This window comes from Gallus gallus, chromosome 1 (genome assembly GCF_016699485.2).
Source record: "Gallus gallus isolate bGalGal1 chromosome 1, bGalGal1.mat.broiler.GRCg7b, whole genome shotgun sequence".
In the NCBI taxonomy this organism is placed as follows: domain Eukaryota; kingdom Metazoa; phylum Chordata; class Aves; order Galliformes; family Phasianidae; genus Gallus; species Gallus gallus.
Window position 1 is genome coordinate 106,231,809 of NC_052532.1, and position 27,839 is coordinate 106,259,647.

Consider the following 27,839-nt stretch of genomic DNA (forward strand, 5'->3'; position numbering starts at 1 on the left):
GAAAGCCCTGGATTTGCTCTGTATTACTTTCTCATGACGAGAGGGTAGCAGGGGGCTTGGCTTTTGCTGGCTTGCCAACACTCAGCCCCGGCCTCCATACCCAGGAGCAGCCCAGAGCTATCCTCGCACCCAAGCAATGCACCTGTGTTATGACCTGCATTCACATTTTCCATCACTGAGAGGTGCTGGTGCGAGCTGCTTCCCCCTGCTCCAACAACATTGCCTCTGTCTGGAATAGGCATTACGGGATGAAAACGAGAGGAAAAAAATTAAGCTGAATAGGAGGAAAATTTGCTACCATATAGCCTATTTAGACTGCAAACTTGTCTCCCTGGGGAAGTGGTAGGAAGCACCATAGCTTGAGTCACTTATAACTACACAGGACTAAATGATCAAGAAGGCAGAGTAGGAAACTATCCTGCCCTGGCAGCAGGGGAGCTTGGCTCACTGCAGATGATGCAGTGCTCAGTTTCCAAGCGGCTATGAAAACAAGACGAGGCCAAGAGGAAAACATCCACTCTAGGCTTTTAAAAACAGAGCAACTGAAGCCTCCTGATAATTCCCAATGATTTTTTTTTTCTTTTTTTTTTCTGGCTAACCTTGCCTGCGCAGACTGCTGCCTACACCTCAGCAGCCCATTGGAAAACCAAACAAAAACCTAAGTGCGAAATTCTGAGCTGTACACTTAATACCTGACTGGGAGGGAGTTATCCAGCATTGAGTCAGGGCATGCAAAAAGTATTCCCCTTGTCCCCTGCACTAGTCTGTGGCCCTGGCCTTCACAGCAGACCCCATATCCCTCCCTGCACCGCACCTGGGTCTTGCTATCACTTTATGTCCTTGAGTGCATGAGAGAAGGTTTGGGATCCAGTTCAAGTTCAAGAAGTTCTACTTCTGCTTTGGTGGAAATAAATAGAACATGATATTAAGTTCTATATAAAACACTTGGATTTTCATTACAGCTTGGGCAACCTGAAGTGGAATTAAAAAGAAGAGTGGGATTTGAACACTTTTGTCTGTTTTTCATGCAGTTTGGCTCTCACTCTCTGCTTTGCACGAACTTCCCATATGACTTTGCAGAAGGCAGTTACCCCCTCTATCTCACTTCCCCTTCAGTGAAGTAGGAGGTGGCGGGTCCAGCTTGCCACTCACTGTCTATCTGTCTCTCTTAGGATGACGCACACTCCAAGATAAGGCCTGTCGTACAGCCCTGTCACATTGGGGACAGACTCTTGAGCCCACTGGCCCCCGCCTCTGAGGCATCTGAGGGAAAAGGAGTTAAATCCCTTGTACAGAAATAAGCAGAATGTTAGACATCTATTCCCTTCCCCAGCACACACCACCAGCCCCTGCTCAAGCTTCTTGGCCGCAGAGCCACCTACTGCAACCAACGGTGCTTACCACAGTTATTGTCACCCCTGCTCTTCCTGGGCTGCTCCTTTCCTGAGGAGCATCCCCTTTGAGAGCCAGCAGAGCCTTCATCTACATCAGAACCCATTCTTCACAAAGGAATAACGTAATTAGTGCATACTCCAAATAGCAAATGAGCACATGCTGTTGAACCAAATGAACAGGCTCTAGAGATTGTGGTGTGATAATTAATGGTTATGAACAGGGTAGGCTTAGAGGGCAAGATGAAGTTTCACTGTTTTAGGACATCAAACAAACACATGCATAAAAGGAGTCACTGGTCCAAAAAAGAATATAAATTTGATGATGGTAATTGAGAGGCAGATGCATGGCTCTTGAAGGGAAAGTTGGTCGTGTGTGCATTGAATAACAGGCAATTATCAGTGGTTTTTCCTGCTTGCTCTGAAGAACACAGAAGAGCATCAGCTGGAAACTTGATCTACAAGAGGAAAAACGCTGCTGCATTTTCAATCATATGCCAGTTTGGCTGGACCGGTTTGCCTCAACAGTTAGATTTGTTACAAAGAGTTAAGGAAAATTCTGCTCATTTGCCTCTGTGATTGCACAGTTACCTCATGCAAACTCCTTTAGACCAAACAGTCAGAAATTCAAGAGAGAAACACTAGGGCTGAGATGCAAGTGAGAAAGCATCCACACATCCCTTCTAGTAAAGCTGTTGTCCTCAGCAGGACAGTTGTTGTCCCACTGACACAGCTGCCCAGAGAAGCTGTGGTGCCCCATCCCTGGAGGCACTCAAGGCCGGGTTGGATTGGGCTCTGGGCAGCCTGAGCTGGTGGGGGGCAGCCCTGCCCATGGGAGGGGTTGGGGCGGTGTGGGCTTTGAGGCCGCTTCCAACCTAAGCCACACAATGATTCTGTGATTCTATTTTTATGGTTTTCTGCCAGGAAAATAAAATGCTGGTACCGGGTGGGATTTGAGGTCCATTCCAACCCAAGTCATTCTGTGAATCTATGACACGTCTCTGTGATGAGGGGCAACACGCTCAGGCCAGATGGGGGAAACAATGGGGAGCACTTTTGGGCCACTGTATCCTACGCTGGCACAGTGTTGCTACCTGACAGCTAGTGCAACAAAACCCCTTTGGCCTCTTGCCACGAAATGCAGTTATTTGCATCATCTGGTACCTGAGCTCTCTACCCTAGAGGAAGACCAAGGTACGAAAGCTGCGATTATGCACGTTTAAGCAATGACCTGTGAAATAAATCTAAAGGGTGTTTACCATGAAAAGTTACAACAAATAAAGTGCTTAAAGAAACATATATCTCAGACAGGTGAGTTTGTTGCTCCTTTTGGTATTTTTTGGTACTTCTGAAGTTCAGAATTATATTTATTTTCAAGATAGTGATGCAAATATAAATGAATTAATCTTTTGCAATGTTTTCTGCTTAATATGTCGCTGTACACTGACCCTAACAGTGTCATCATTTATTTTCAAGTTGCAAGGTGCTCAGCTCATGGACTGAGACGATGCCTCTGCTCCTAACCTCAGGCAAACCATTTTCTTTAGGCTGTTTTAGTAATCTGTCCCTGAAACTTTTCCCTCTTTAGTGTTATTGGTAGATCAGAATGGTTTTTTTTTTTTGTTCTTAAACACACTTCAAGCAGTTTAAACTGGGGGTATCCTTTCACTGAAGAACATACTGATTTTTTAGGGGATTACAAAAGGTTAAAAATAGAGAAAAGTTTCACAAAACTTCTGAAATGTGTTGAAATGGAACATCTGGGCACTCTCAACTTCAGATTAAAAAAAAAAAAAAAAAACAATTTATATCTTAAAGTTTTATTTTCTGTCTCCAATTTTTCCTCCACTGTTGACTGCAAGAAGCTGAAGGAGCTCTTAATTCTCGTTTGCTCTCTTTTTTTTTCTTCACTGTTCTGTCAATTTGCTAAACTTCCTAAATTTTGAGAAGTTACAGATTCGTTAAAGCAGACATGCAGCTTGGCCTCTAGGCCCATAGCTTTCTGAATTGCTTCAGTGTAAAGTCTGAGAAGAATGAAAAAGAGCTGTGAAGATCCAATCTCTGCATTTGGTATGTGGGGGTGGGGGGATTGTGGATGAAAAATTGTTATATAGACTCATAGAATCATAGAACCCTTAGAGTTGGAAGGAACCTCTGAGGCCAATCTAGTCCAACTCCCCTGCAATGAACAGGGACGGCACGGCTACATTAGGTTGCCCAGGGCCTGATCCAGCTACACACTGAAAGTCTCCAGGGATGGGGCATCAACCACAACACTAGGTAACCTGTTCCAGTGCCTCACCACTCTCACTGAAAAAGATTTTCTTCCTTATATCCAACCTAAAGCTACCTTCACGGAGCTTGAAGACTTCCACAGAAATTAAAATATTCCCCCAAGCATTTGGCTAGCCATTTCTTTTATTTTCTTTTTCTTTTTTTTTAAAGAGTACTTCATTAAAGACATATAATGAAAAAAATGAGTAGATACGTACAGGATATTCTTAGCACTACATTTTCACAGAAAACAATCAGCTGCAAGTTTATTTGAAACTAGAAAGTCTTCGGGAACCTTGAAATCTCCATGTCTTTAAGCAGCTAGTTTCCAGAAAAGAGGGTTTTCTACCTAACAAATGTATTACTTCTTTCACTGCCTGACATAAAAACTCCTGTCTCCAAAGAAGACACATATTTCCAAGCACTCATCGATTTGTTTGAGGAATAAAACCAGAATTTCCTTAAGAAAAGTCATGGAGGAGTGACTGAGCTGAAGAAATCCTGCCAACCATGTAAATCTGAGCACCACCTATCTTGGGGATTTATGTTTTTCATATAATACTTAATTCAAGTCACAGTCAGATGGGTGTGTCAAAAGTTTTCAAAGCAATTAAGCAAGTTTTTGGCAGGAAAAAAAAACACCCTGTCCAGGTCAGGGAAAGCATGTCATATTTGCTATGTTTCTTGTGTTTTCCTTAAGTACCTGCAGGTTGCCTTTCTCTGGGAGAGTATATGGGATCACCTGGATTTTAGACTGAACCCAGTTTAGCTTTTCTTCAACATGATGAGGCTCTTGTGTTTTTAATCAGAGAATGCACAGAGTACTCCCATCCCTATTGTATCTGCAATACTGGCTAAAACCTGTGGCAACCAAAGCCACGCTTGTTTCATGCTGTGAACTGACACGAAACGTAAGAGGTTCTTCTCACAAAGGTATCTTCTACTTTCCCTCCACAGCACTTCCACCATCATTGGGTGAGCCAGCTCACTCTGGAGCCTGACATTCAGGAATGATGTGAAGCAAGCTTGGCACCTAAGCCCCATTAAAAGTGGAGGATTGACTCTTAATTCCCAGGGAAAGCTCTGGAAAGATGAAGTTGCCTCATTAGGCAGACAAAAATTGTCACTTCAGTGTTGTACCATAGCCCCTGAACCACCACCAGCAGTAGCCTGTTGCCTACAGAAGGATGAGTTGCATGTAACGAAAAGATGCCACTTAACATTTAAAACTTCCCGCTATTACCAATGATCAAAATGCATAAAATCAAAATCTAGTCCAGATATTTCTCTCAGCTGGCTTACAAACTAACTCTTCTTCTGCACCCATATATACTGATTTATTTATTTATTTATTTATTTATTTCCCCAGCTTTTAAATAAACTCTGTTGAAAGCCACAGAAGTGATCTGGACCCTTTTCCCTTCAGAAGCCTAACAATCTGAATGAGCAGCTGGCCTGTAACATGAGTCCCACTCAGCAAACTGCCTTTGTGCGCATCCTTGCAGCTAAAGAGAGGGTTATTGGGTGTCCTTTGGCAGGTGCTACTGGATTAAGGGGAGCACGCAGAAGCTCTGAATTGGGGCTTTTTGTCCAAAGTAAGTAAATATCATCTGTGCAATCCTGAAATCCTCTTTCTCTCCTACCAGGGATCCAGGATCTTGTAACAGAGTTCTTTGTTTTGTTTTGTTTTTTTGAGTTTGTGTGTATTTCATTAAAAATATATATATCGGTTTTGTTTTCTGGAATGTAATTGAGAAATAGCACACTTTCACTCTGAATACCTTTTGTGACATTGTACTGTCAATTCCCCCCCGCGTACTGAGCAAAAACATCTCCATATTTCAGCTGGCACAACAGTTGGTTTTGGCAGGAACCATCCCAACCTGTGTTCAAAGGGATCTCCAGCAAAGGCAGAGATGCTCTCCTTCTTTTTTACTGTCTGGCATGGAGAGAAATGGACTGAAAGCAGTAGCTCATCTCTGTCAAACATAGGATGCCATTTCTTTGTAGGGGCTAGGAAGCCATGGCATCAGAGTGCTAGAATAACAGGTACTCATCTCCTGCCAGTATAAGCATGCCAAACCCATAGCTGGGGACTTGTGAATTAAAAGCTCACCAAGATCCCTGTTTGGCAAAGACCAAACTTTCTATGTAGCGGCAGAGCTGGAGCAGACAAACCCGCTCTGCCAGGCTTCCCACTTCAAAGCAGCGAAAGCCTGGAGGGGAAGTTTTGTGCTGGAGATGCCAAGAGGAAAGACATAAAGGTGTGCTCTGACTCCCTACTGGTCTTGGGGTCCTCATTCAGCAGTTTCTTCCCTCTTCTCTTCCCCACCTTTCCCATATGTGCTTCCTCTCTTCTGTTGATACTCTCTTTTCGTTAAAGCTGGGCTCCTTTTGTTCCTTTTCCTTCCTCCCCTACAAAGCCCTCTCTGATTCTCTCTGTGCTTTGCTTTCACACGGTCACCTCTTTCCAAGCAGGAACTCGTCTAGCGGAGAAGCTTTGCACAAGCCACCTCATCCAGCCACTACCACTTGCTTTTTTACCACTCTGGTTTTATAGCTTGCTTTTCTTTCACTCTGGATGCAGAATCTGAAGAACTGAACATGAAGACATGACCTGAAGAGACAGGGGCAAATTCATAAGCGGAGGAGTCATGTCAGAATTGCTGATCCTACAGAAACTTCTGCAGTGTGAGCTTCACAGCTATTTGTCGTTCTTATAGCAAGCATGTTGTTTGCATTAGGGAAGGAATTATTTCATACTGAAATATTAGAAAAGATAGCTAATTCAGCAGAGTGGGAAGACTGCTTCATAGAGGTCAGAGAGACTTTTTTGTGTGTTAGCTTTAAACTACGTCGGTTTTTAGTTTTTAGCTTACATCTTTTGTGCCTCCCTCTGCTACAAACATTTGACCCTCCTCTTTACTGGCTGCAGCACTTTGCTTTGTAGTGCGAGAGCATAAAAGAGGCAGGCAACTCCTGAACAAAGCCAACGCACCTGTCCTGAAGGCAAATGAGGCTGCTCCCAGCTGCTTCCTCCTATACAATGGGAGAAACGCTCAACAGCTCAGTTGATGCCATCAGATCAGTTATTCCACGGCAGCAACTCCATAGGCCCCACTCTTGAGGTGTGACAGCAGTAGGGGAAACCCCAAACCCTTCTTGCAGAGCTGCCCTGGTACCCACATCAACCAAGTGACACAACCAGAGCAAGCATCCAGCCAGGGACAGTGCTGGCAGCTCTGTGCCCTCCTGCCACACCGAGAGCTAGCTGAGACATGAGCAGAGCTGGTCCCTTAGTCTATACCTTCATATACCATGGGCTTTCTGTGCCTGCTGGGCAGCTCACCATTTATTTCACGATCACCTCCTTTCAACCAAGAGCTTGCTTGGCTCCACTCTCACCCACAGCCTGCTCGTCAAATGGCAAGGAATAGGCCTGTGAACAACCTGTTGGTGAGTCAGGCATTAGCTGGGCTGTCTGGTATGGGATGGACTCTTGCCATTTCTGTTTTGCCTGCTCATTGCACAGAGGATTTGGACTTCCTGGACTGCCAACACTGGCAGAATCTTTGTGGCTTCCATACGCTGCAATGAACTTCAGTAAGTGAAGAAGGGATCCATCCACCCTGGCTTTTACCAAAGAGCCTTGTGAAGCTGCTTTAGAAGAGCTGGCTGCACGTACCCATCCCCCAGACACATTCTGCTAGGGGTGTTTTTGCATGTAGAGAACCAGGGATACCTGCAAATAGTCTAGGAGAGACGTATTGTCCCTTAAAGGAACAGGCTGAAACTGCCACACAGTCTTTGTGACAAATTCTGCAGAAGAGAAAATACCTACTGGGTTATAATGAAATCCCTATGGAATGGCTCTGTCATGTTGGTCATTAATACAAGTCAAATTGATGGTTTTCTGCTAAGAAAATAAAATATACCGAGACAGCAACATGTTACAGTTGTGACACCTATCCTTTATCTGGTCCTGTAAGGGAAGTAGACCTATTTTTGACAGAAACTCAAGTTAACAAACAATAGCTTTTGTGGTTGTCTGAGTGGAAAGCCCTTATCAGGAGAAATCCATTTGTATTGCAAATTAGACGGTAGGGAGTAGACAATGAACCACCACTTTGTCTGTTTTAAAACCTTCTGATGGAAGTTCACAGTTGATGTCTAAGCATTTTTTCTACTGGGAGTCCAAACAGCAGCTGCAGCTTCTTCCATATGGCTTATGTGGAAGCTCTGGTCTGAACTTGCCATCTTGAACCCCCAAAGATGAATCCAGCCATTGGGGTGCAGGACTTTGGTCAAATTCAACACTTTTAGCATGATAGGTCTGTATGGAGCAGAACTGTAGTATGAACAGCACACCATGGCCAAAAGCAAACACAACTTTCTTATTCTTACAGCAGGCTTTGTTTGAACTTCAGCATTTAAGATCTGTCACGCTTTTCTGCAACCCTGTTGCTGCATTTATACAAAGAAAGACTTTCTAGGAAGAAAATAAAATAAAATAAAAAAATCAAAGGCACATACACAAGTGCAGGAACAAGGTTTTCCCATTCACCATCAGCTCTCCAGCCCAGCCTCTTGCAGAGCTGCTGCTTTTGGGAGCTGAGGGGTGGCACCTCTGCAGTTCTCTGCTGCTCTGCCGGATGGGAGTAAGACAAAATAAATCTGAAATACTGTTGGAAGAAATGAGGTCAGCTAGCACTATCTGTGACTTAGCAGAGAGCCTCATATACCTCCATTCTGCCTATCGTCAGCAACCAAGGAATGATTGTGGTGGAATTAGTGGTGTACGTGGCTTTTGCCTTCCCACAAGAAAAAACCTAATGCTTTCTGCAGCTTCACTTTCTATGAAACTCATTGGGGCAAGCAGCATTGCATTCACACTTCTGGTAATTACAAGATGAAATCAAAGCTAATCAAAGCACCATGAAGTGAAGCTGCTGACTGCAGTTGACTTCTAAGGAGCAGCCTCCTCCACTGGTAGAGAGTGAATAAAAGCAAACTGAACTGATGCTGGCAACAGATAAGGACACTGGCAGACTCCTGTAGGGGAGTGGAAAGGCGAGTTTCTGACTCAGGGGACTGGCAGTACCTACGCACAGCTACATCACTGTAGGCATGGCCTTGGATAGCCCCAGACCCATCAAGGAAAATGAGGAAAAACACTCACATTGCCTGCTAAGTGTGGCACCTGGCACATGGTGCTGTCCTTCTGATCCCCACAAAGACCCCCAGTGCTCCCTCGAGGAGCAAAGCCAGCCCAGAGCCTGCACTGCCCTGCCTACCACCTGCCTTTAGTAACAAAGGGCTGAACCCACCGCTCCTCAGCCTGCATGCCCCTGCTGTTCCCCAACTGCTTACCAGGCTTTTAAGCAAATGTCTCTCCTCTTCTTCCTTCCCTGTACACCTGTAATGCTGTTTTGCTCCCTTCTCTGTGTCCTCCTTTGCTGTTGTACCCACAAAAACTTGGCACTGGCTGCTGTGTTGGAGCTCTGGTAGAGCTGGCAGCCTGCCTCGCTTGCACGTCCATTTGTTGTCTCTGGGCTGGTTTGTGTTTTCCCTTTTATCCTAGAAGCTGGCTGAGGCAGGGATCCTCTCTTTCATCTGCTCTTATGCAGCACCTAGCTCTGCAGGAGACTTGGTCCTGTCCTAGGCTCTAAGTTCAGAATAACACGATGATGACCTGCTCCAGTTTTGGAAAAGTAGGACCAAATGAAAAAGAAGACGTGAAGAGCAGTGGCACATAAAACATGGTATTGAGGGTTGTGCATCAGCATCTGCCCAGCAGCCTGTTGGTGCTTCCCAGAGGATACTGTCCATGTCTAGCCCAGCCTGGTCTCAGGCCTCCTGCTCACAGTCACCTGCCTGGACAGAGATGCTGGAGGAGCAGACGTCAGAGGACAGCTGGCAAGCAGTAAGTACATGGTACAGTGAGCACATCCCACAAGTGCTCAGAGGGTGTCATGCAGAAGAGGCATTATTTAAGGTATAAAGTAAGTGAACACAATGTGCGTGCAAGTAATGTATGGCCGTGCCTAAGTGTACACAGTTGTGTACATATACCTATATATTGTATGCTATGAACACGCGCTCATAAACTATAATAGGTCTACAAGAATCAGGCAAGTTATGTGAAAAGAAAGTTGCTGAATGCTATGGAAAAATCCCTAACCAGACATTCTCCCAGTGAATGGCCTAGAGGGAGGGATGGAAAGCATCCCTATTACTTTAGCATTCAAAACTGACTGCAGTGAGTATGCTGCTGGCCCAGGAAAGCTGCTGTACTGTAAGAGAAGCCCTTCTCAGAAGATTTTCTTGTTTCCAACGGCTAAACTGCTCACTGCTTGCTCTGATCTCTCTGTACAGATATGCTCCGTGGCACAGAAAGGAAACTCAGAAAAGAAACTTTGTACCCTAAAACAATCTTTTTTTCAAGAGAAACTAATGCAGATATGTTACCAAATACAGAAGGCGATGCATGTTTCCATAACTCAGCAATAAATGACACAGGGAAGTAGGTTTTCTTCATTTTCTGCCACACAAAAATAGACTGAAACAGTAAATAAGTTCATATTGGTAATTCTGATGCAGCCACAGGCTCTCAAAAAACCCAGCTCCATTCTCTGATCACAATTTGCTGTACTGAGAGCACCACAGGGAGCTTCAAGAGTCACTGGCAACTGATGTGCAGGCAGCTCTTATAGGCTATTGGTGGCGCCTTGCCTTGATTCCCCTGTCTACCTAGACTTGAGCAAGGCATTTGACACAGTCCCACATCAGATCCTTATCTCTAAATTGGATAAATTGAAAGCTGGACTATTCAGTGGATGAAGAACTGGTTGGATCAACGCAGCCAGAGGGTTGTGGTTGACACCTCTATGTCCACATGGAGGCTGGTCATGGATGATGTTCCCCAGGGGTTTGTCTTGAGGCTGGTGCGCTTCTGCATCTTTATCATTGACACAGACAGTGGGATCAAGTGTACCCTCAGCAAGTTTGCTGATGACACCAAGCTGAGTCGTGCAGTTTGTACAATAGAAGGACGGGATACTAGTTGAAAAGTGTTCCCATGTGAACTTAATGAGATTCAACAAGGCCAAGTGCAAAGTGCTGCAATGGGATTGGAGCAATCCCAGATACATATACAGACTGGGAGAAGAACTCACTGAGAGCAGCCCAGCAGAGAAGGACTTGGGGATTCTGGTGGATGAAAAGCTCGACATAAGCTAGCAGTGTGTGCTTGCAGCTCGGAGGATCAACAGTATTCTGGGCTGCATCACAAGAAGGGTGGCCAGCAGGAAGAGGGAGGGGATTGTCCCCCTCTGCTCTGCCCTCGTGAGGTCCCATCTGGAGTACTGCGTCCAGCCCTGGGGCCCTCAGCACAAGAAGGATGTGGAGCTGTTGGAGTGGGTTCAGAGGAAGACCACAAAAATGATCAGAGGGCTGGAACACCTCTGCTATGAAGAAGAGTTGAGGGAGCTGGGCTTGTTCAGCATGGAGAAGAGAAGGCTTCAGGAAGAGTAGCCTCCAAGTACTTAAAGAAAACTTAGAAACAGGAGGGAGACTCAGTTTTTACACGATATGATAATGATAGGACAAGGGGGAACTATTTAAAACTAAAAGAGGAGAGATTTAAGTTAGATGTCAGGGGGGATATTTTCACTCAGAGGGCAGTGAGGCGCTGGCACAGCTGCCCAGAGAAGCTGTGGTGCCCCATCCCTGGAGGCGCTCAAGGCCAGGTTGGATGGGGCCCTGGGCAGCCTGAGCTGGTGGGGGCAGCCCTGCCCATGGCACGGGTTGTGCTGGGTGGTCTTTGAGCACCCTTCCAACCCAAAACATTCTGTGCTTCTATGATTCTATGCTTCTATGAAAGTCCTAGTCCCTAAGCTTGCTAGCATGTGAATGTTAAAAAAGTTCAGTCTGAGCTATGCAGGAAGATTTTGTGAGGGTTTCACACTTAAGAGATGAAGAAATATCACAGATGTTCCCAAGGACAGGGCAGCAGGATAGGCTGGAGTGCGCAATCCCAGAAAACATGCTGCCCTAGGGGAGGGAGAGAGAGCAGGCCCATCACAAGATAAGAGGTCATGGGTGGCCTTGGAGGGGAATGAGATGCAGTGTCCCTACCAGGAGTGGGGCTCTAGCAAGGGACCGGTGCCACGAAACTTCTCATGCTGGAAATGAGCAGGGAGAGAGGAGCTGAGGAATGCCAGAGCTTGGGCTGAAGCAAGATGGGCTGCAGTAGGGCTGGAAGTAAAAAGACGTGGGATCATTTCTGCTGCAGCTGCAGAGAAGAAAAAGCATGGGTGGAGAGTCACAGCAGAGAGCGTGAGGTGGCTTCAGGCAGTATCGCCTGCCAGTGGGCTCTCAACTTCCTCCCTGCACCACTGCCATTGACGTTAGCTCTTGCCAAAACCATTTTTATCTTTTTGTTTCATTTCACGCTTCTCACAAGCAAAGTTTCGAAGATACCGATACAGCAAGGCCATGTGCTGTACCCTTCACCTTTCTTCCACTTGATTTCTTGCTCGCAAATCCTCTGGGGTGCTCTCCTGAACGTTTGTACAGCTCCCAGCGCAGCAGGCTCAGCTGCGGAGCATGAGAGTGAAACAAAAAGCGTGAAGTCATAGAGAAAACTGTGAAATTCAGAATTTAGTTAGGCGGTATTTAAAATTAATGCACTGCCCACGTTTGTATTGTCTTTATTTTTTTTAGAATAAAGTGTGTTGACATTTTATTCCCTTGAAATCAGGCAAGCCTAGTGTTTATCCAATAAAAAAGAATAAGTTGTGGGGATTATGTGACTGATGCTGCTAAGAATGCTGGTCCAGCAGTAGTAAAGAAGCATGTCCCTGGATATCTTTTGGGACAAAGAGCACTCTGATAACATGCATGAAATTTATGCAGTGCTCAAGAAAAGTGCGATTCTGGTTACGAAAAGAAACCCCCTTTTCTGTTGAACTGAGCATTCTCATCAGGGATAAAGAACTGAAATTGATTTCTGTTAGCACGTGGCTGATCCTTAAGATGAGACATCCCAAATCTGAGAGTACCTAAGCCACGGAAAGCCTGAGGGAATGCCCCAGCTCCTTGCAGAAGGACAGCTTGTGTCCAGCACCTTTGCAACCTGTGCACCCATGAGCTTGCACCACTGCAGCTCATGCAACTGGCTGACAGCCTTACAACAGAAGTGTCAGATCATGCAGGCATGAACAGCATCACGTCCACACACACGCACGGCATCAGGGCCAAGGCGCTGCACGCAAACCACAGCCTCATGTGTACGCAGGGCTGGTGCAGGTCTGTGCTCCTCAACAGCAACCTGGGGAGAGCCACCTGACCCCTCGGATGGAGCAGCCCCCTTCAGCCATACAGAGAGAGGGGAAAAACAAGCGAGAAACTGCAAAAATAAAATGAAAAAAAAAAAAAAACCAACAAAAAAAAAAGTGACAGAATTGAACAGCAAAGAAACAGCAGAGCCAAAAAGCGCGAAACAGGAAAGCGGCAGTGACACTCAGGCTTTTTTTGTGTGTCCCCCCCGCCCCCCCAGCAGGGACGGAACTGCTGCAAGCGTAGCAGAGGCTGTTATCAGCCCTGCGCAGGGGCTGCGGTTTGCTCGCTCTCGCAACCCTTCTGCAACCGTCGCTTGTTTTCCGACAAACAGGATGCCTCCATTTCGCCTGGCAGCTTCTCCGTGCTTCGAGGCGAGGGGCAGCCCCGTGCTGTCCCCGGGGGGAGGACTCAGGTGCACCCCAGCAGGGCAGGGGGAGAGCACAGAGCTATCTCCTTCCTGCAGCCCCTGCTAAAGGCAAAACAAGAGGCACGTGGTGTGGGCTTGGCTGCACTGGAGAGGGAAGTCTGAGCTTCCATCTTGCTCACTTTTTTTATTATTTCACCAAAAAGCAGTTATTACAGTAACGCTTATGAAATGTTTCAGCACATCCAAGCTTCTTGCCTCCTCTCAGCCCATCTCCCATTGTGTAGTGGCTGCAGGGAGGGGGACAGTGCTGTATCTTTGCTGTGCCACGTCCCCCGCGGTCAGGATCATGGGCGTGGGGCACAACCATTTAGATGGAGATGCAATCAGAGGAACAACAATCTCCTTTCAGGTGGTTGTAATGATAAGGTCTTCCCCCAGCCTCCTCTTCTTCACACTGAGCAAATCTAGTTCCTTTAGCCACTTCCCATCAGACTTGTGCTTCAGACCCATCACAGTTTTGTTGTCCTCTGGAAGTGCTCCAGGGCCTCGATGTCTTTCTTCTAGTGAGGGGACCAACACTGGACAGAATTCAGATGCAGGAAAAGCAAAACCCTCTCTGACTCTGTTCTGGTAACTGCTTGGCTGAAGGTGAGCCTCTGGCAGCAGAGCTGGAGCCCACACCAACAGCAGCACAGACTTACTGATGCATCGTTTCTCCACACTTCTCCCAGGACAGCAACCTCCAGCTTTGCTGCACGCCCAGAGATTCCTGGGCAGTCTCCAAGCTGTGCAGTCTCCAACTGGGGTGGCCAGGCTGAGCTGTGCTCTGCTTCTGCCCTCCCAGCTCTGCAGGCGCAGGAGGCACTGAGCACCACTAACTGCCAGGATGGTGCTGAGCCAGGATGGAGAAACCCTGAACCCACTGCTTTTCCTGGAGTTGAGATTCTGATGAGCTGAACAAACGTTGTGTCACAAACAGCTTCTCAGCTAATCTTATTTCTTTTTCTGTTCCCAAGTTGCCCACAAACAGCTCATAACATGCACAAGTTAGCCTGCTGCTCAAAAAGTCATCGGAAAACATTTTTTTTCCTGGATTTTCTTCATGGTTTGCTATTTGAGCTGGATGGCCCAGTTGTGGCTAGAGACGTACGGTAACTGTGCCCTGAGAGAATGAGCACAATGCTAAGGCATCTTTCTGACAAAAACATCTGCCTGGCCAAATTTACAATTCCAAGTGAACAAGAGATCATGTTGTGCACACTCTGGCTCAGAACCGTAAGACAGAAAAAAACCAAAAAATAAACGAGGTTCTGCTTCCACTTCTCTCCCCCGACTTCTGATATGACCACTTTTCATAGTTCTTCATCCATGAAAATGAGGATCGTGCCCGTTTAAGCAGTTTCTGAAGATGGCTGTATTTGATTACTGCCTGTATATCACTTTGGCCCAGTGTACGCCAAATGGAACTGCAAAGCTTTTATCAGCCTGCTTTTCTGTGGAGACAGAGCTTATGTGATAGCTCCCACTCCCTCTGTGCTTCCGCTAACTTTTCTGGCTTGTGGGCCAACTTCAACTAAATTCCATACAGCAGAAGTGGCCTTAAGTTCCTACAGCTTTCCCTAAACAAGGCAGTAGCCAAGGTTGGTGTTCCCAGCTCCCAAACACTCATCCAAGAGAGATTTTACAGATTCCTCAAGAAGAGAAAAACCGTGGATCAGATTAAAGCCTTATCAGTTGTCAGAAAACATAGCCACAAGACCCACGTCTACAGGAAACCAGTCACCAGTTCTGCCTAGGACAGCATGTCTTGTCTTTTAAAATGCAACAAACGAGACTTTCCTTGAAAGAACACAACAGATTATCATGAGAAGTTTTCCACAACCTGATTGTGGCGAGCATGAACAACCTGATGAGAGCATTTGGATTTAATAGAGTTAACATACACAGCAGAGTTACCCGTGCTGCTTGAGGCAGATCTCTATCCATCTTCATCCTAAGTGCTGCCCCAGCAATTCATTAGCAACGTGATAAGAACGTTAATGATGTCACTGATCAGGGCATCTGCCCTGGCAGGAGGCAGCCTCAGTATGCTCCGATTCTAGTTATCTCCCAAGTAACAACACTACGAAAGGCCCGTGCTAGCAGTCTGAAGTCAAAGGGGGTGAGGCACAGTGACATAGAGGTCCAACATCAATGTTCACACAGAAAGCAGCTACCGATGTCAGAAAGGCTTTCTGTTTGGGTGCACTGATGTCCCCTGCAGAATGCAAGCCGGCATGATTATTGGTCTACGTACTTGTTGTAAGGCACACTGAAAGGTGATGCTGAAGTAAGACAGAAGAAAAAAAAAAGAAAGAAAAAGAAATCCCACTGGTTTATTAGTACATGAACAAGCCTTCTAACTTAACATTCTCACTGCTGTTTATCCACCATGGTGTAACTTCTATCAGAATCCTGGTATGAGCTGCCTACCAAGTTTCACATTTATTAGTATCTGCTGAACGTGAAAATGTAGAAGGCTCCGAGACTACTCTAGAAATACTTCTTCCCATATTTCTTCTTTCTTTCATGCCCCAAACCCGCCTTCCAGCTTTGCACTGATTCTGTGGCATTATTAAAACTAAACTGGTAGGCTAAATCTCATACAGAGTCCTTCTGGAAGAGCCTGGAATGAGGCAAACAAGAACCCACTGAAACACAAACCCAGCGATCCCATGGGCACCCGATGCAACATGCTAAACTTGAGATTTCAGAAAAAAATCCAGAAACTTTTACATGTATTCAGTATGCATGCAGAAAGGATGAAATACGCAATTTGTTGTCCCAGAGTTTGCACAGCAGCAACCAAAAGCAGCCAGCTTCTCCATCCCTTTCTGTCCTGTGTCTGTGGGGAAGGGCTGATCAAAGCGGGCCGGTGCCAGGTGTGAGGCACAGAGCAGGGCTGGCTTCTGGCCACCTGTAGCCATCTAGTTCTAACCAACACAGGAAGCTACTAGGGAAGAAAAGGCTGATGATTTAATAAGCAGGTAGGGTGGACGTATGAACAACGGGAGACTTAGTTCAAACATTCTGCTTCTTAAAAATGAATAAATGCCAGTGGATTATTCTTGGAGCACAAGCTGTGGGAGTGACTGATAGTGCATTATTCGGTTTGGGGCTGGCTAGCACAGGCAGCTCACCACCTGGGGCTCAGATGTCAGCAGCTGGGGTTATGGGCTCTGTTGTCCATCGATCCCCTGAAATCGCACCAGCTACAACTGCTTGCAGTATGCAAGCTGGAGTATGCAGTTCCCAGTGGAAACAGCCCTAAAACCCAGAGGTTTGCTGGGGAGAATCTCTGCTGATACAAGGGATTCTTCTGCACAATAAAACACTTCTTCCCCTCCTTAGAATCACAGAATCATTAATGTTGGAAAAGACCACTAAGATCATCAAGTCCAACCATCAGCCCATCAACCCATTTTTTCTCCATTCTGACTTTCTCACCCTCCCTTCTCTGCTGGCTTCTGTTCAGTGTTTGCTATGGTTTTTAGTTTTTATTTTGTTTCTTCGTATCTATACTCCTTGGCGATCAAATACACGATCCAACTTTTTTTCCTCCTCCATTTTGCGATAAGTGAAGACATTTTGGTGTCCGGATGCCAAAAGGAAGGCTAGGAGCAGAGTTAGCAGAGTAAGTCATGCACTAGAAATGTTTGGGTTAATGTGCTCATGGTGAATGTTGCAAACAGCAGCATTTTATAAAAACCTCAATGACAAGGTAGCTTGTTTTCTCACCAAGGAGAAATAAGAGAGGGAAACTATGCTACAGCCAATTATCTCCTAAAATAGGACAGCTAATGCTTTTATATAAGTTATTTTCCTAAATCTGATTTCAATCCCTCTTTGAACAGCAGTTTTCAAATAAGGCATTTTTTAATGCCACAGGAAAAAATATATATATATCCAGCAAGGCCTTGCAAAACAGAAGGGCTCAGACCTGAACATGCTAAGGTTCCCAGGCAGAAAGGAGCTCAGGAAAGAGATTTTCACTCAGCTGTCTTGGCCATCTGTGTGCTGCTCCATCAGAAGCTGTGTTACTCCTGCAACGTATTTAGGGCAAAGACTCAGCGAGAAACTGTCTGATGGGAAGAGAATAATTCACAACCTTAGGATGAAACTGGTGCTGAAAAACTGTTTACCTGCATTCTTTACTTCCCCATTAAAACATGAACCTAAGTCACCCTTAATCATATAGCCGTCCGCCTGATGACATAACTTCACCCCACAGGGTAGCCACAAATTCCACTTTGTGTTGGTACAGGTCTGGTTATAGCAGGACACTAACCCAAATGGAAAGAGACTTAGATAGGTATAAAAGTGTTAATGCTGGCAAGGTTTATTTCTATGCACTACAAAAAGGAGCACTTCGGGACTACTGGAGCTTTGCTGTTGCATAGTGTAAAACAGATGGACTTGAAAATATCAGTACAAATAATAGCACCCTTCAAAAGTAGTACTTGAAGTTGTTTGGACTGTGTAGGAAACTGTAAAAAAAAATGACCTTTTTTTTTTTGCAATCCCTATTAAAATAAAACACAGCAATAAAAGTTCTGACTGTTACAATAAAACGTCAGTGGTTTATTTCAGCACTTTGGAGCTTAAGAGGTTTACTCTATCATTTTTTCCTTTCGTCCAGGCAAGTAATTCCTTAGGTTCCACAACAGCGCAACACACTGCAGTCAAAACAGGCCATTTCATTGAGGAAAGCAAACCATTTTCTCCAGCGCAGGCAAGTACAGGCAGAATAATCTTGTGTCTGTGTGGAAGACCCGAGTCTTGTGACCCATCTGCAGATGATACCAGCTTGTTGGAGGACCCCACACGATACAACATGACCTCCGCAGCAGATGCACAAAGTGGCAATGAATTTCTTTGCAAAGTGTGCGGTGCATGTGTAGGATGTGCAGAACATAGAAGAGCAATTAAACTACCCTGTATTGCAACAACTGATTCACTGGCCCCCATGCAAATGAGGTTAAGAAAGTCTTAACTTGAATGTACCTTCTAGCCATGAATTCTGTTACACCCAGCCCATGCAAAACCCCAAGCTCATTTACACATAGGTCCTGAAAAACAGAACCATTTTACAGAAGTCTGATATTATCTAGCAACTGTGTTGTAAAATAAATTGTACTTCCTACAAACAGGGCGTAGTACGCTCTCTTGTACCACTACCCTGCTCAAAATGATGTGCAATGCTGACGAACGGTCAGCAGCCATGGTGGCTGACTGACCACATAGGTGAGACCTCCTCCTTACTGCCTCCTATGGAAAAAGGGTTTTTGGGGTTGCTTTCCCAAGCTGTGGTTACACATGTAAGTCCTGTCCCACTAGATGGTACATGCTAGAGTGCTTCTCTCAGAGGCTCTCCTTACTTCAAGAGGAAATGCACCACCTATCCATTCTTACACCCCTGCCATACATGCTAGGTGCAAACCAACAGCCACCAACAAGAAGACTCCCAGCTGACACAGAGTTCCTTCCACAGCCACAAATAATAGGCCATAAAGCATTGTTACACACCAATATTTTCAAGGTAAAAGAGACAAAAACTTTCCGTAGCTAAAGTTCTGCTAAGCGGAGTCATATGAATTACACCTGCACCTCAAAGCAAAGGTTCATTTAGCCCCTAGGTCAGCACTGGCATTCAGAATTCACCTCCTGTCTTATTCGTGACTTCATTCTTGTATTAGTCTTTGCTCTTGGGGGGACAGACCCAGCCCTTCACAGCTGGTGGCCATTTTGTCACTGCCTGGGAGGAAGCAGGATGTAATCCCAAGCACTGCTTTTTGCTCCTGGCCATGCCTATGGAGATGGGTGGAAGCGCAGCTGCAGGCAAGTGGGAGTAAAGCAGAGATGTCTTGAACCTCTCCACGTGGCTAATAACAGTACTGACAGCCGGAGGTGCACCTGCCACCCCCGCACACCAGCACTGAGCACACCTACACATCCCAGGGTTTGCTGGTGATTACTTGCATCTGTCAGTGTCACCGCAGGAGATGGAGGGAAGCCTTCATTTCGCTGTGCCAGATTGCCTTCTACTACCTTTTGGTACCACAGCACGTAGATAAAGAGAGCCAAGTGCTGACAGGCAAGGAGGCTCATCTGTCCCCTGTGCAGCCTGTGATGCCCTGTTCCAGCTGCTTGGCTTGCTCACAGTGCATGTATTTGCTGAAATTGAGGACAATGCAGGGTGCTTTAACAGCGGTGACTGAGCTCTGCATCCCTCAGTGCTTGTTCAAGGCTTCTGTATACGCCCTGGCATGTCCTTGCTCGGCACGATGCAGGTGAATGCCACAAAGCCAGCCTGAAAAGGCACTTATGACAGCTGCATGCAGGGCTGGGGAAGTGCGAGACATTTGCCAGAAAGAATATGGATGCTCATCTGTGCTCCTTCACCCCCCAGTATTCAAATATTTCACAAATGGGCATCTTTCTCATCTGAATGCCAAGAGGCATTTCAGAGGCATTCCAGTGCCTCCCGATAGCTCTGGTTTGACCAGCATTGCAAAATTTTCCCTTAGTACACCTGAGTGAAATGTTTATAGCAAATCGCATCCAAACCATCAGGTTGCGAGTTCCCTCATGCTGCATTGATGGAAAAGATTTGTATGAGAGTTCAGCCTTTCAACTGGCAGCCAAAACTCTACCAAAGGGCAGCTTCCTAGCACATCTCAGTATCACAGCTTCAGCGTGAAACCAGCCAACAGAAAGCACTCTGCAAGAGCAAATACTCGGAAGGCAAAAGAAAAAGCCCCTAGCCCCTGATTCGGGCTGCTTTTGGGTTCACTGGAATCAGAAACTCAAAACAAAAAGCACAGGCTGAAAAGCCCAGACAGATCAAAGGCGGAGAAAATGTTCTCACAGATCTTGGTGAAGTGAAACTACCCAATTTCACAGAGTTTCACTTGCAAGCAGAAGTGGCGAGCCCTGCGGACAGCATTAAGGATGAATTGGAAACTCTACCAGGTAGCGCCTACTGGCTCTCCCTGCTGCTCTGCTTTCATAGCCAGGTCTTCTGTGCCCTTTCTTCTCCTTCCTAGTTTAAATTGTCTGGACACATCTTTACAGACAATTCAGCGTTTCAGACTAAAATGTATCTTGGTCACTCATGCCTTACTGTCTGCTGGGACCTAAGAGGAAGAAAATTGAAAATTGATTACATCGTCAATCTGCGCTTTTAATTTCTAGTCTTGTTTCCACTGGCAGCAAGAATAATATGCCCTGCAGGCAGTGTCACTGTGAATATGTCAGTGCTTTCATGGATTTCACCAAGTTACTGCAGACCTTTATAGGTGCTCTGCTGCTTTAAACTTAAGCACATTGGTCACCCAGCCCAGTTCATCAATACACTTCATGGAGGAGATATCCAGGCTGCTCATCTATTATTTGGGAAGCTGACTCAAGTTTATACAAATATTATCCGTTCTCGTAAGATGACAGAGGAGGTAACAAAGGTACTGTAATATTTTCTTATCCCTCTCTCAGACCAGTGAGTCACCTAGCCTGTGGCCTGTCTCTCCCCTCGGCCAGTACCAGATGTTTTGGAGGAAGCTACAATTCATTTTGCAGATGACAGACCAGCTTACACGGGAAGCTTTCTCTCCGAGCTTTAGCAGAGAATGGTTTGTGCTCTGAAATATGGCAGTGAGAGATGAAGGCAGAAATTAACCTTTCAAAAGCTTCTTTCCTTTTTACCTGGCTGGTACATATCAAGAAACTGTTGTCTGTTTTAAAGACTTGGCTGATTTATGGATCCCAATAAACTCTTGGTTTTAATGGCATTGTATGGCAATGAGTTCTAGGCTGTAATCATCCACCATTTTCATCCACCATTATTGCTCCATTGACAGCACAGAGAAAGGAATAGGAACAGGTGAGCCAGCTGCCACAGTTGCTTTAGAAAAAAAAAAAAACCAAACAGAAAACACAGATAAATAAAATTTGGAAAAAAAAAAACAACAAACAAAACAACAACTAAGTAAGGACATATTTGCACACTGCAATCTGCAAAAGTACAGAACAGCTGTCAGCATCACATCCCTGGTGTGAACTTTACTGAGCTCTCCCAAGGCACGGTGCCATACCTTTCCCACCTGTTTGCACGAGCATCTCAAGCCTTTGACAGAGGTCTTACTACCTATGTGGGGCACGTGCCATGGCAGCTTTCAATGTACAAGCCCTTGTCCCCTGTAGGAGGAAGATGGGTTTCCATACCTTGTCATAGGGGTGAGCAACCTCATGTTATCCCTTACGGAGGCACCATGGCTGGCAGCTTCTGCAGAGCACTAGCAAGAGGCATTTCCCTTTGCTCTTGAACCTGCTCTGCATCTCACTTTTGTGCTCCACATCCACATGAGAGGACCTGGTCCCAGTATCCTGCCCAGACCTCAGGCAGCCCCTTTAGGAGTGCAGCTGCTGAGACCAGCGGGGCCCTGCTGTGTGTAGTGGGGTCACACAGTGGGGTGAGTTTCTTCTGTTGGTGGGAAAAGGACACACTTGGGCATGCCAATCCTGGGTATCTGCAAGCCAACTTTAATCCTGAGTCCTTGCTGAGACTGACATCACAGTCCATCACTAAGCTGAGTGTGATTGGTTAAACACACAGTTCAGTATTTTGGCCTCAGATAAAAATCTCTTGATCTTACTGAAGCAACGTATTCATCTCTGTCAGATACTTCACCCCACCACGTGCTTCACAGGAATTCCTGTGTTTGGGTCTCTCAGCGCTTCTCAAGGCTTTTGAGTGAACAAGTCTCAGAGAAAGCTGTGTAAATTTGACGGTGTTCATGTTTTTTCTTCCAGTAAACCGAGGTTTTTATGAGCTTTAGTTCAATTTCCCATTCACAAGACACAGTTAGTATTTTATAATGCTGACACAAATTGACTCTGTGCAGCAGTTCAGGCAGTCTGCAAATGGGCTGGAAAAGCTCCCTCTCTACGCAGTCACAACCCAGCCTATGCTATTGCAAAAAGAGCCATTTCCTTCCTTGGGTGAGGGAAAGAAAAGCCTTTCCAAGTACATGGCACTGCTGAGTATTTTGCATCTCCCAGAGGAACATGTCTTTCACAGATCATCTGATTCTGGTTCTAGCATGATTACTTCTCCCAGTGTCACACACCCAGGCCTGAAGACACAAGTTGTACTCGCAGTAGATGTCTTTCTGCAGTGCTTGATGTCCCATTAGGACCACAAAAAAGCTGAAACTGGAAACACTCAGCACAGAGGTGGATGCTTGCTTTGATCTCAGCCTGGGGCTGTACACCCTGCTGAAGGATCACAGAGACAGACGGAGCTCTGTAGGGGAATGAAGCCAACCCTGGGTGGGAAGAGCGGTCACACTGTCCTGCCCTCTGCCAGAACCCTCTGTGGACCTCCCTGAGTCTAGGGAGGTTGCCTATGCTGAGAGTGTGAACCTACAGAGCCAGACCTGAATAGCAGGGAGCTTCCGGACGGCTCATTTTCCTACTCAAATATAGTGCTAGGGGCTTTGGGAACAACCTACCTGCATGAATCCTATCACAAAACAAGTCAGAGCAACCAAAGTGCAAGGAGAAACAATTACACTTGCATATCGGCGTCCACAGAACCAGGCACAGAAACCCTTCCAAGCAGAAGGAGCTTCTTGCAATGTTTTTATTTAGCATGTGCAAAGGAGGAGACCCATGATGGCTGGTCACTACAGTGTTAAAACTAAGAATAAAGCACACGTGGTATGTTTTTCCATGCTGTAGAAGTGCTCTGCTGGAGTTTATTTCCATTTGATAAGAAACCAAGAAAATGTTGCACCACAAAGCTTCACTGCCTTGATTAATCAACAGAAACTACTACAAAGGCAAAACCAGGAGCAACCTTCTTTGCATACTGAAATAATTAGACCTTATAGCAAAAGGGAAAATGAGGAAAGTGCCTTCCTGGAAAATATTATGCTTCATAACATTTAGAACCCCATAAAAAACAAAAACCAGTGTTTTTGTAAAAGGACTAATTATGCTGTCTTCTTTTGCAGGCAAAATTGTTAGGAAACCTTACAGGACAGCCTAATGCTCCTAAGAAAAACAAAGACATTACAGGGTTAGTGGTATCATGTAATTATCTAGGCTTCTTTTAGAAACTATACATGCACTCTTTAACACAAGACCCTCCAATGGGTCTTGTTTTGGTCCTTCTACCCAAAAGATACCATTGCTGTGACCCAGTCCATACACATGAAATCACACCCAATCCGTAATAAAGCCAGCAAATCTGTCCTCATCCTAGAAACCGTGCTTGTGTACGAGTTGAAATGGCAGCCTTGCTGATACGAACCCTGGTTTGAGAAAGGGATGATGTTTTATTGAGGGTTGTACCAGAACAACAAAACAACCATAAAAAGGCTCTCATTTTGTACTCCTAACACGCAGCCCAGGCCATAAACTGAAAGAGGCCATTAGGAAAACGAGGCCATCATTAAAAGCGGGGCTGGTAAACATGTAAATGTGTTCAGTACGCAGAGCACATCACTGGAGGTTTCAGTGCAATCCTCATTTCTTTACCTAGTGGCAGAAGCAAGGACCTGGTGTGGTGTGATAGAAAGAGGGCTATATCCTTTGTGGTGTACCACATTCAATTAATATGTCAGGCTTTCTATGTCTGTCGCTGCTCACGGGGGCTGGAACAATGGTTCTGCTTCCCCATTCCCTTTCTTTTTTCCCAATTTTCACATAGTGCCACGCTAAAAAAAAAAAAAAAAAAAAAAAAAAGAGCAATGGATTTCCTTCCAGAGAACTGCATGGGCTGATAAAGTGAAATCCATGGCAGAAAGCAAGTCACTTTTCCCTTTACCTCATAATTTCAGTTAAAGGCGAAAGTGCAATACATTTTGGCGGGAAAAAAAAAGAAGAGACGGTTTGGGACACTTCTAATGGCCGCTCTGTGTAAACACTGTTGAGAAATATGGCTGAGAACAATCTGCCCTGGGGATGATTATTTTTCTTGCTCCGAGGCCCGAGCATTACTCTTGTTGTGCCCAGGATTTTGAAATTGTCCGAAGTTCATTTGAGCAAAGACAGGAACAAAAAAGGAACGTTGCAGCTTTCCATGTTTAAACGCAATATTCTTTCACAATGATGAGGCATTTGCTTTATAACCCAACCGAAGCGCTGTTGCCCAAGCTCTTCCTGCACTGTACAGCTGCAGTTTCACCTCGCTTGTGCTGGATACCTAACAGGATCTGTACCTTAAAGTATCTAATATAACGGGGACCTTGTCCATGAAGGAGTACAAATTACTGCAGTGTTAACAATAAGAGTGCAAGCAGTACTGAGAAAGATAATGATGCCTATAGTGAAGCGCTGAAGTAAACCACCGGCTGGATTAACCACCCTTAGCAAACGTAGACAAGAAAGAATCAGCCCTTAGTCCCCATGCAGTCGCTCCCCTGCACTTTTGGGGCTCCTGCCTGCAGGATGGCCTCAACTGTCCCCAGCCCATCCCACAGGCTGGCTGTGTCCTGGCACTCTGCAAGTGCTGCCCCGTGAGGCTCACTATTTTTCATTTTATCAGAAAGACAGAATTTCCTCAAGTCTTCCTGTACTACAGATTAAACAGCAAACAGTTGGGTGAGTTAAAAAAAAAAAAAAAAAAAACACAACAAAAAAAGAGCTGACAAAACGCAGGAAGATCCTTCTTGCTATTCTAACAGTATTGCTTCCTTCGCTTGGAAGCGGAGCTGGCAAAACATTAGCACGGTGAGTGCTGGGAGCAGCCAGCTGCCTCCTGCCAAGCCTCCTGCATCTCCCCTTGCAGGCTGGGTGATGCTGCGAGCCAGGATGCTGTGAGCCTGCCTGACTCACGCAGCCCACTGCGTTCAGCTCCCCGCTGGCGCCAAGAAAGAGAGAAGCAGAAAAACTTTTCATCACAGGAGGGGGGCCAAAAGTAGAAAAGAAAGCAAAGAGAGATGGTGGGCGCTTTGGCACTCTGCCCTCATCCCACGGTGGTCGGTGGGAGCAGCGCAGGGTTCACAGAGTTGCTGTGACACAGCAGCAGGGGCGAGCCTTCCGCATTCCCAGCTCGCATATTAATAGGAATAACGCGTGACTCACGCTGACAGCAGCGGCAAGGCCGGGAAGCTGTAGTCTGCAGTTATAAAGAGCTACACAGCTCTGCTGTATTGCAGCATGCTGGCCAAGTCTGATGAGCCGTCTGCACGCTGTCATCCGGCAGGCACGGCACTGCAGAAGGGGCTCGGATGCTCAGAGGGTGTGCATGGAAGGGGAAAAGTTCAGCTGCATCATGAGCTATTTGGGAAGGCAGTTACAAGAAAATGAACAAGTTTCTCGTGCCAGTCCCGGGCTCACTTGAATGAATAACCCATGACTGAGCAAGCCTCTGAATATGCTTGGTCACAGTGAAACAAGTCAGACTGCCGGGGGCTGCACTCCAATCCCTTCCCCAGCCCTTACAGCACTACTTCATTTCTCTAGGATTGGTTGCAGCCAATAATTCAAAGTAATCAGAGACCTGCGTGGCATCGACAGAAACCCTGAGTTTACCCACATCGCTTCTCCGGAGCCACGTGAGTTGCAGCCAACTTTAAGCAGGTTTCTGAGCTTTCCCGGCTTCTCCCCGGTGAGTGTGCCTTCACCCAGGCTGACAGCACAGTGTAAGTGAGCCAGCATCACGCTCTGCTGGCTGCCGGCACGAGCCTGCTGCTCGCTCGCGGGGGTGCAGCCTGTAATGGGTGTCGTATGCAGCTGGCTGTCATTTTTCACAGCAGTGGCTCAAAAAGTCATAATTCTGCCAAAAGGAATCAAAAGAGGCTTGCGCTACTGCTATTGTATCTGCTGTAATTCATGTGAGCTCCTCGAACAGACTTTGATTTATGAAGAGAAAATTCACAGGAATGCGATGCCTGTTTGAACAGCTTAAATGAGCCCGTGTTATAATCTCCTTTGTGGATGATAAGTAATAAGGTGGTATTCCAACGAGCTCAGATACTAGCTTGAACAAGAACGCCTTGAAGAAAATTGAAGTAGGAAAAAGCGTGTACTACAAGAAAGTCCTCAAATTCTCTCCAGACATGCATTTGCTTATGTATGGGATAGTGAAAGGAATATTTAGCAAGTATGAATGGCACTTACCTCTCAAGAAGTGCTGGTAAGAAGGAAGTGAATCAAATACGCTGTTTGAAGCCATTGTTTCCTCTTTAAAACTCACTTTCTCTTCACAGTGAAGGAATATATGATTTCTTCTACCTTGGGAGGTGAAAAATGAAGAACGGTCATGGTTACAACCCTCTGCCCAGCCATCACACTGCTTTATCCCAGTGCCTCTTGAGTAACCCAAAGCAAATAATAAGGTTCTTTTGCTAAAAGAACTCTGAAATTGTTTCTTAAAAAGAAGAAAAAAAAAAAATAGCGGATCGGTTGTGGTTGATGATGCTTACCACTCTACGAAACTCTGTGGTTTGCAGTCAAAGCGATTTGCCCTGCCTGCTGACCAATATCCCGGACCCGCTCTTGTGTGACTGCCTCTGTACCCAACTTGTGGTTCTGTGGTTGTTTATGAGGCCCAAAGAAGTGTTTCACACAACCAAAATTACAAATTTAACTGTTCCCCTTTCCATAACCTGCCTCCATTGGTCCCTTTGAGTCACGTGACCCGAGTGATGTCAACTTTCTTTCTTTCTTTTTTTTTTTTTTTTTTAACTTTCTGAAGTCATGCCCTACCCACTCCACCTGCCCTCCCCGGGGCTGCGCGAGGCAGCCATGGAGGCTGCTGAGGGAGGGAAAAGAGAAATGACTCACCGGCCCGTGTGCAGCAGGCGGGCGTGCTGAGCTGGTGCAACGCTGCTTGTTTTGTTGTTTGTGGTTTTTGGAACTACTGATTATTTTGATAGGGATTTCATTGCTGCTTATTCAATAGTAATTCAAAGCTGGGTATTAGTTGGCTGCTGGGGCAGGATGTGTAAGTCATCCTGTATAACGTTAGGAATCAGCTGTAGGGAAGACCACTGACTGGGGAAAGTACACTGCAGAGAGGTGTGAGAGAGGAGACAGAGAGAGGGAGAAAAAAGAGAGGAAGGAAGGAAGGAAGGAAGGAAGGAAGGAAGGAAGGAAGGAAGGAAGGAAGGAAGGAAGGAAGGAAGGAAGGAAGGAAGGAAGGAAGGAAGGAAGGAAGGAATAATAGAAAAGAATGATAGAAAAGAATGATAGAAAAGAAGAAAAGAAAGACTCAAGAAAGAAGGAGAAGGAAAGAAAGGAATGAAAGGAAAAGGAAAGAAGAAAGGAAGAAAGGAAGAAAGAAAGGAAGAAAGAAAGAGAAAGAGAAAGAAAAAAGAGGAAGGAAGGAAGGAAGGAAGGAAGGAAGGAAGGAAGGAAGGAAGGAATAATAGAAAAGAATGATAGAAAAGAATGATAGAAAAGAAGAAAAGAAAGACTCA

General features: G+C 45.8%; 1 protein-coding gene across 4 annotated transcripts in view; it reads right to left on the reverse strand.

Annotated features, from left to right (window-relative positions):
• Positions 1 to 26,970, reverse strand: part of RUNX1 (runt-related transcription factor 1) — a 153,428-nt gene extending 126,458 nt beyond the window's left edge. For 3 of the 4 annotated variants that reach the window (NM_001396968.1, XM_015299305.4, XM_025146751.3), the window contains exons 1-2: positions 26,844 to 26,970; positions 26,539 to 26,652 (exon numbers count right to left, since the gene is read on the reverse strand). In NM_001396968.1, coding sequence (NP_001383897.1) covers positions 26,539 to 26,593 — 55 coding nt within the window. In that variant the 5' untranslated portion in view covers positions 26,594 to 26,652; positions 26,844 to 26,970. Of the gene's footprint in view, positions 1 to 26,538; positions 26,768 to 26,843 lie in introns of those variants that run through there. The other variant, NM_205227.2, reaches the window with a different exon arrangement.
• Positions 26,971 to 27,839: the final 869 nt, after the last annotated feature.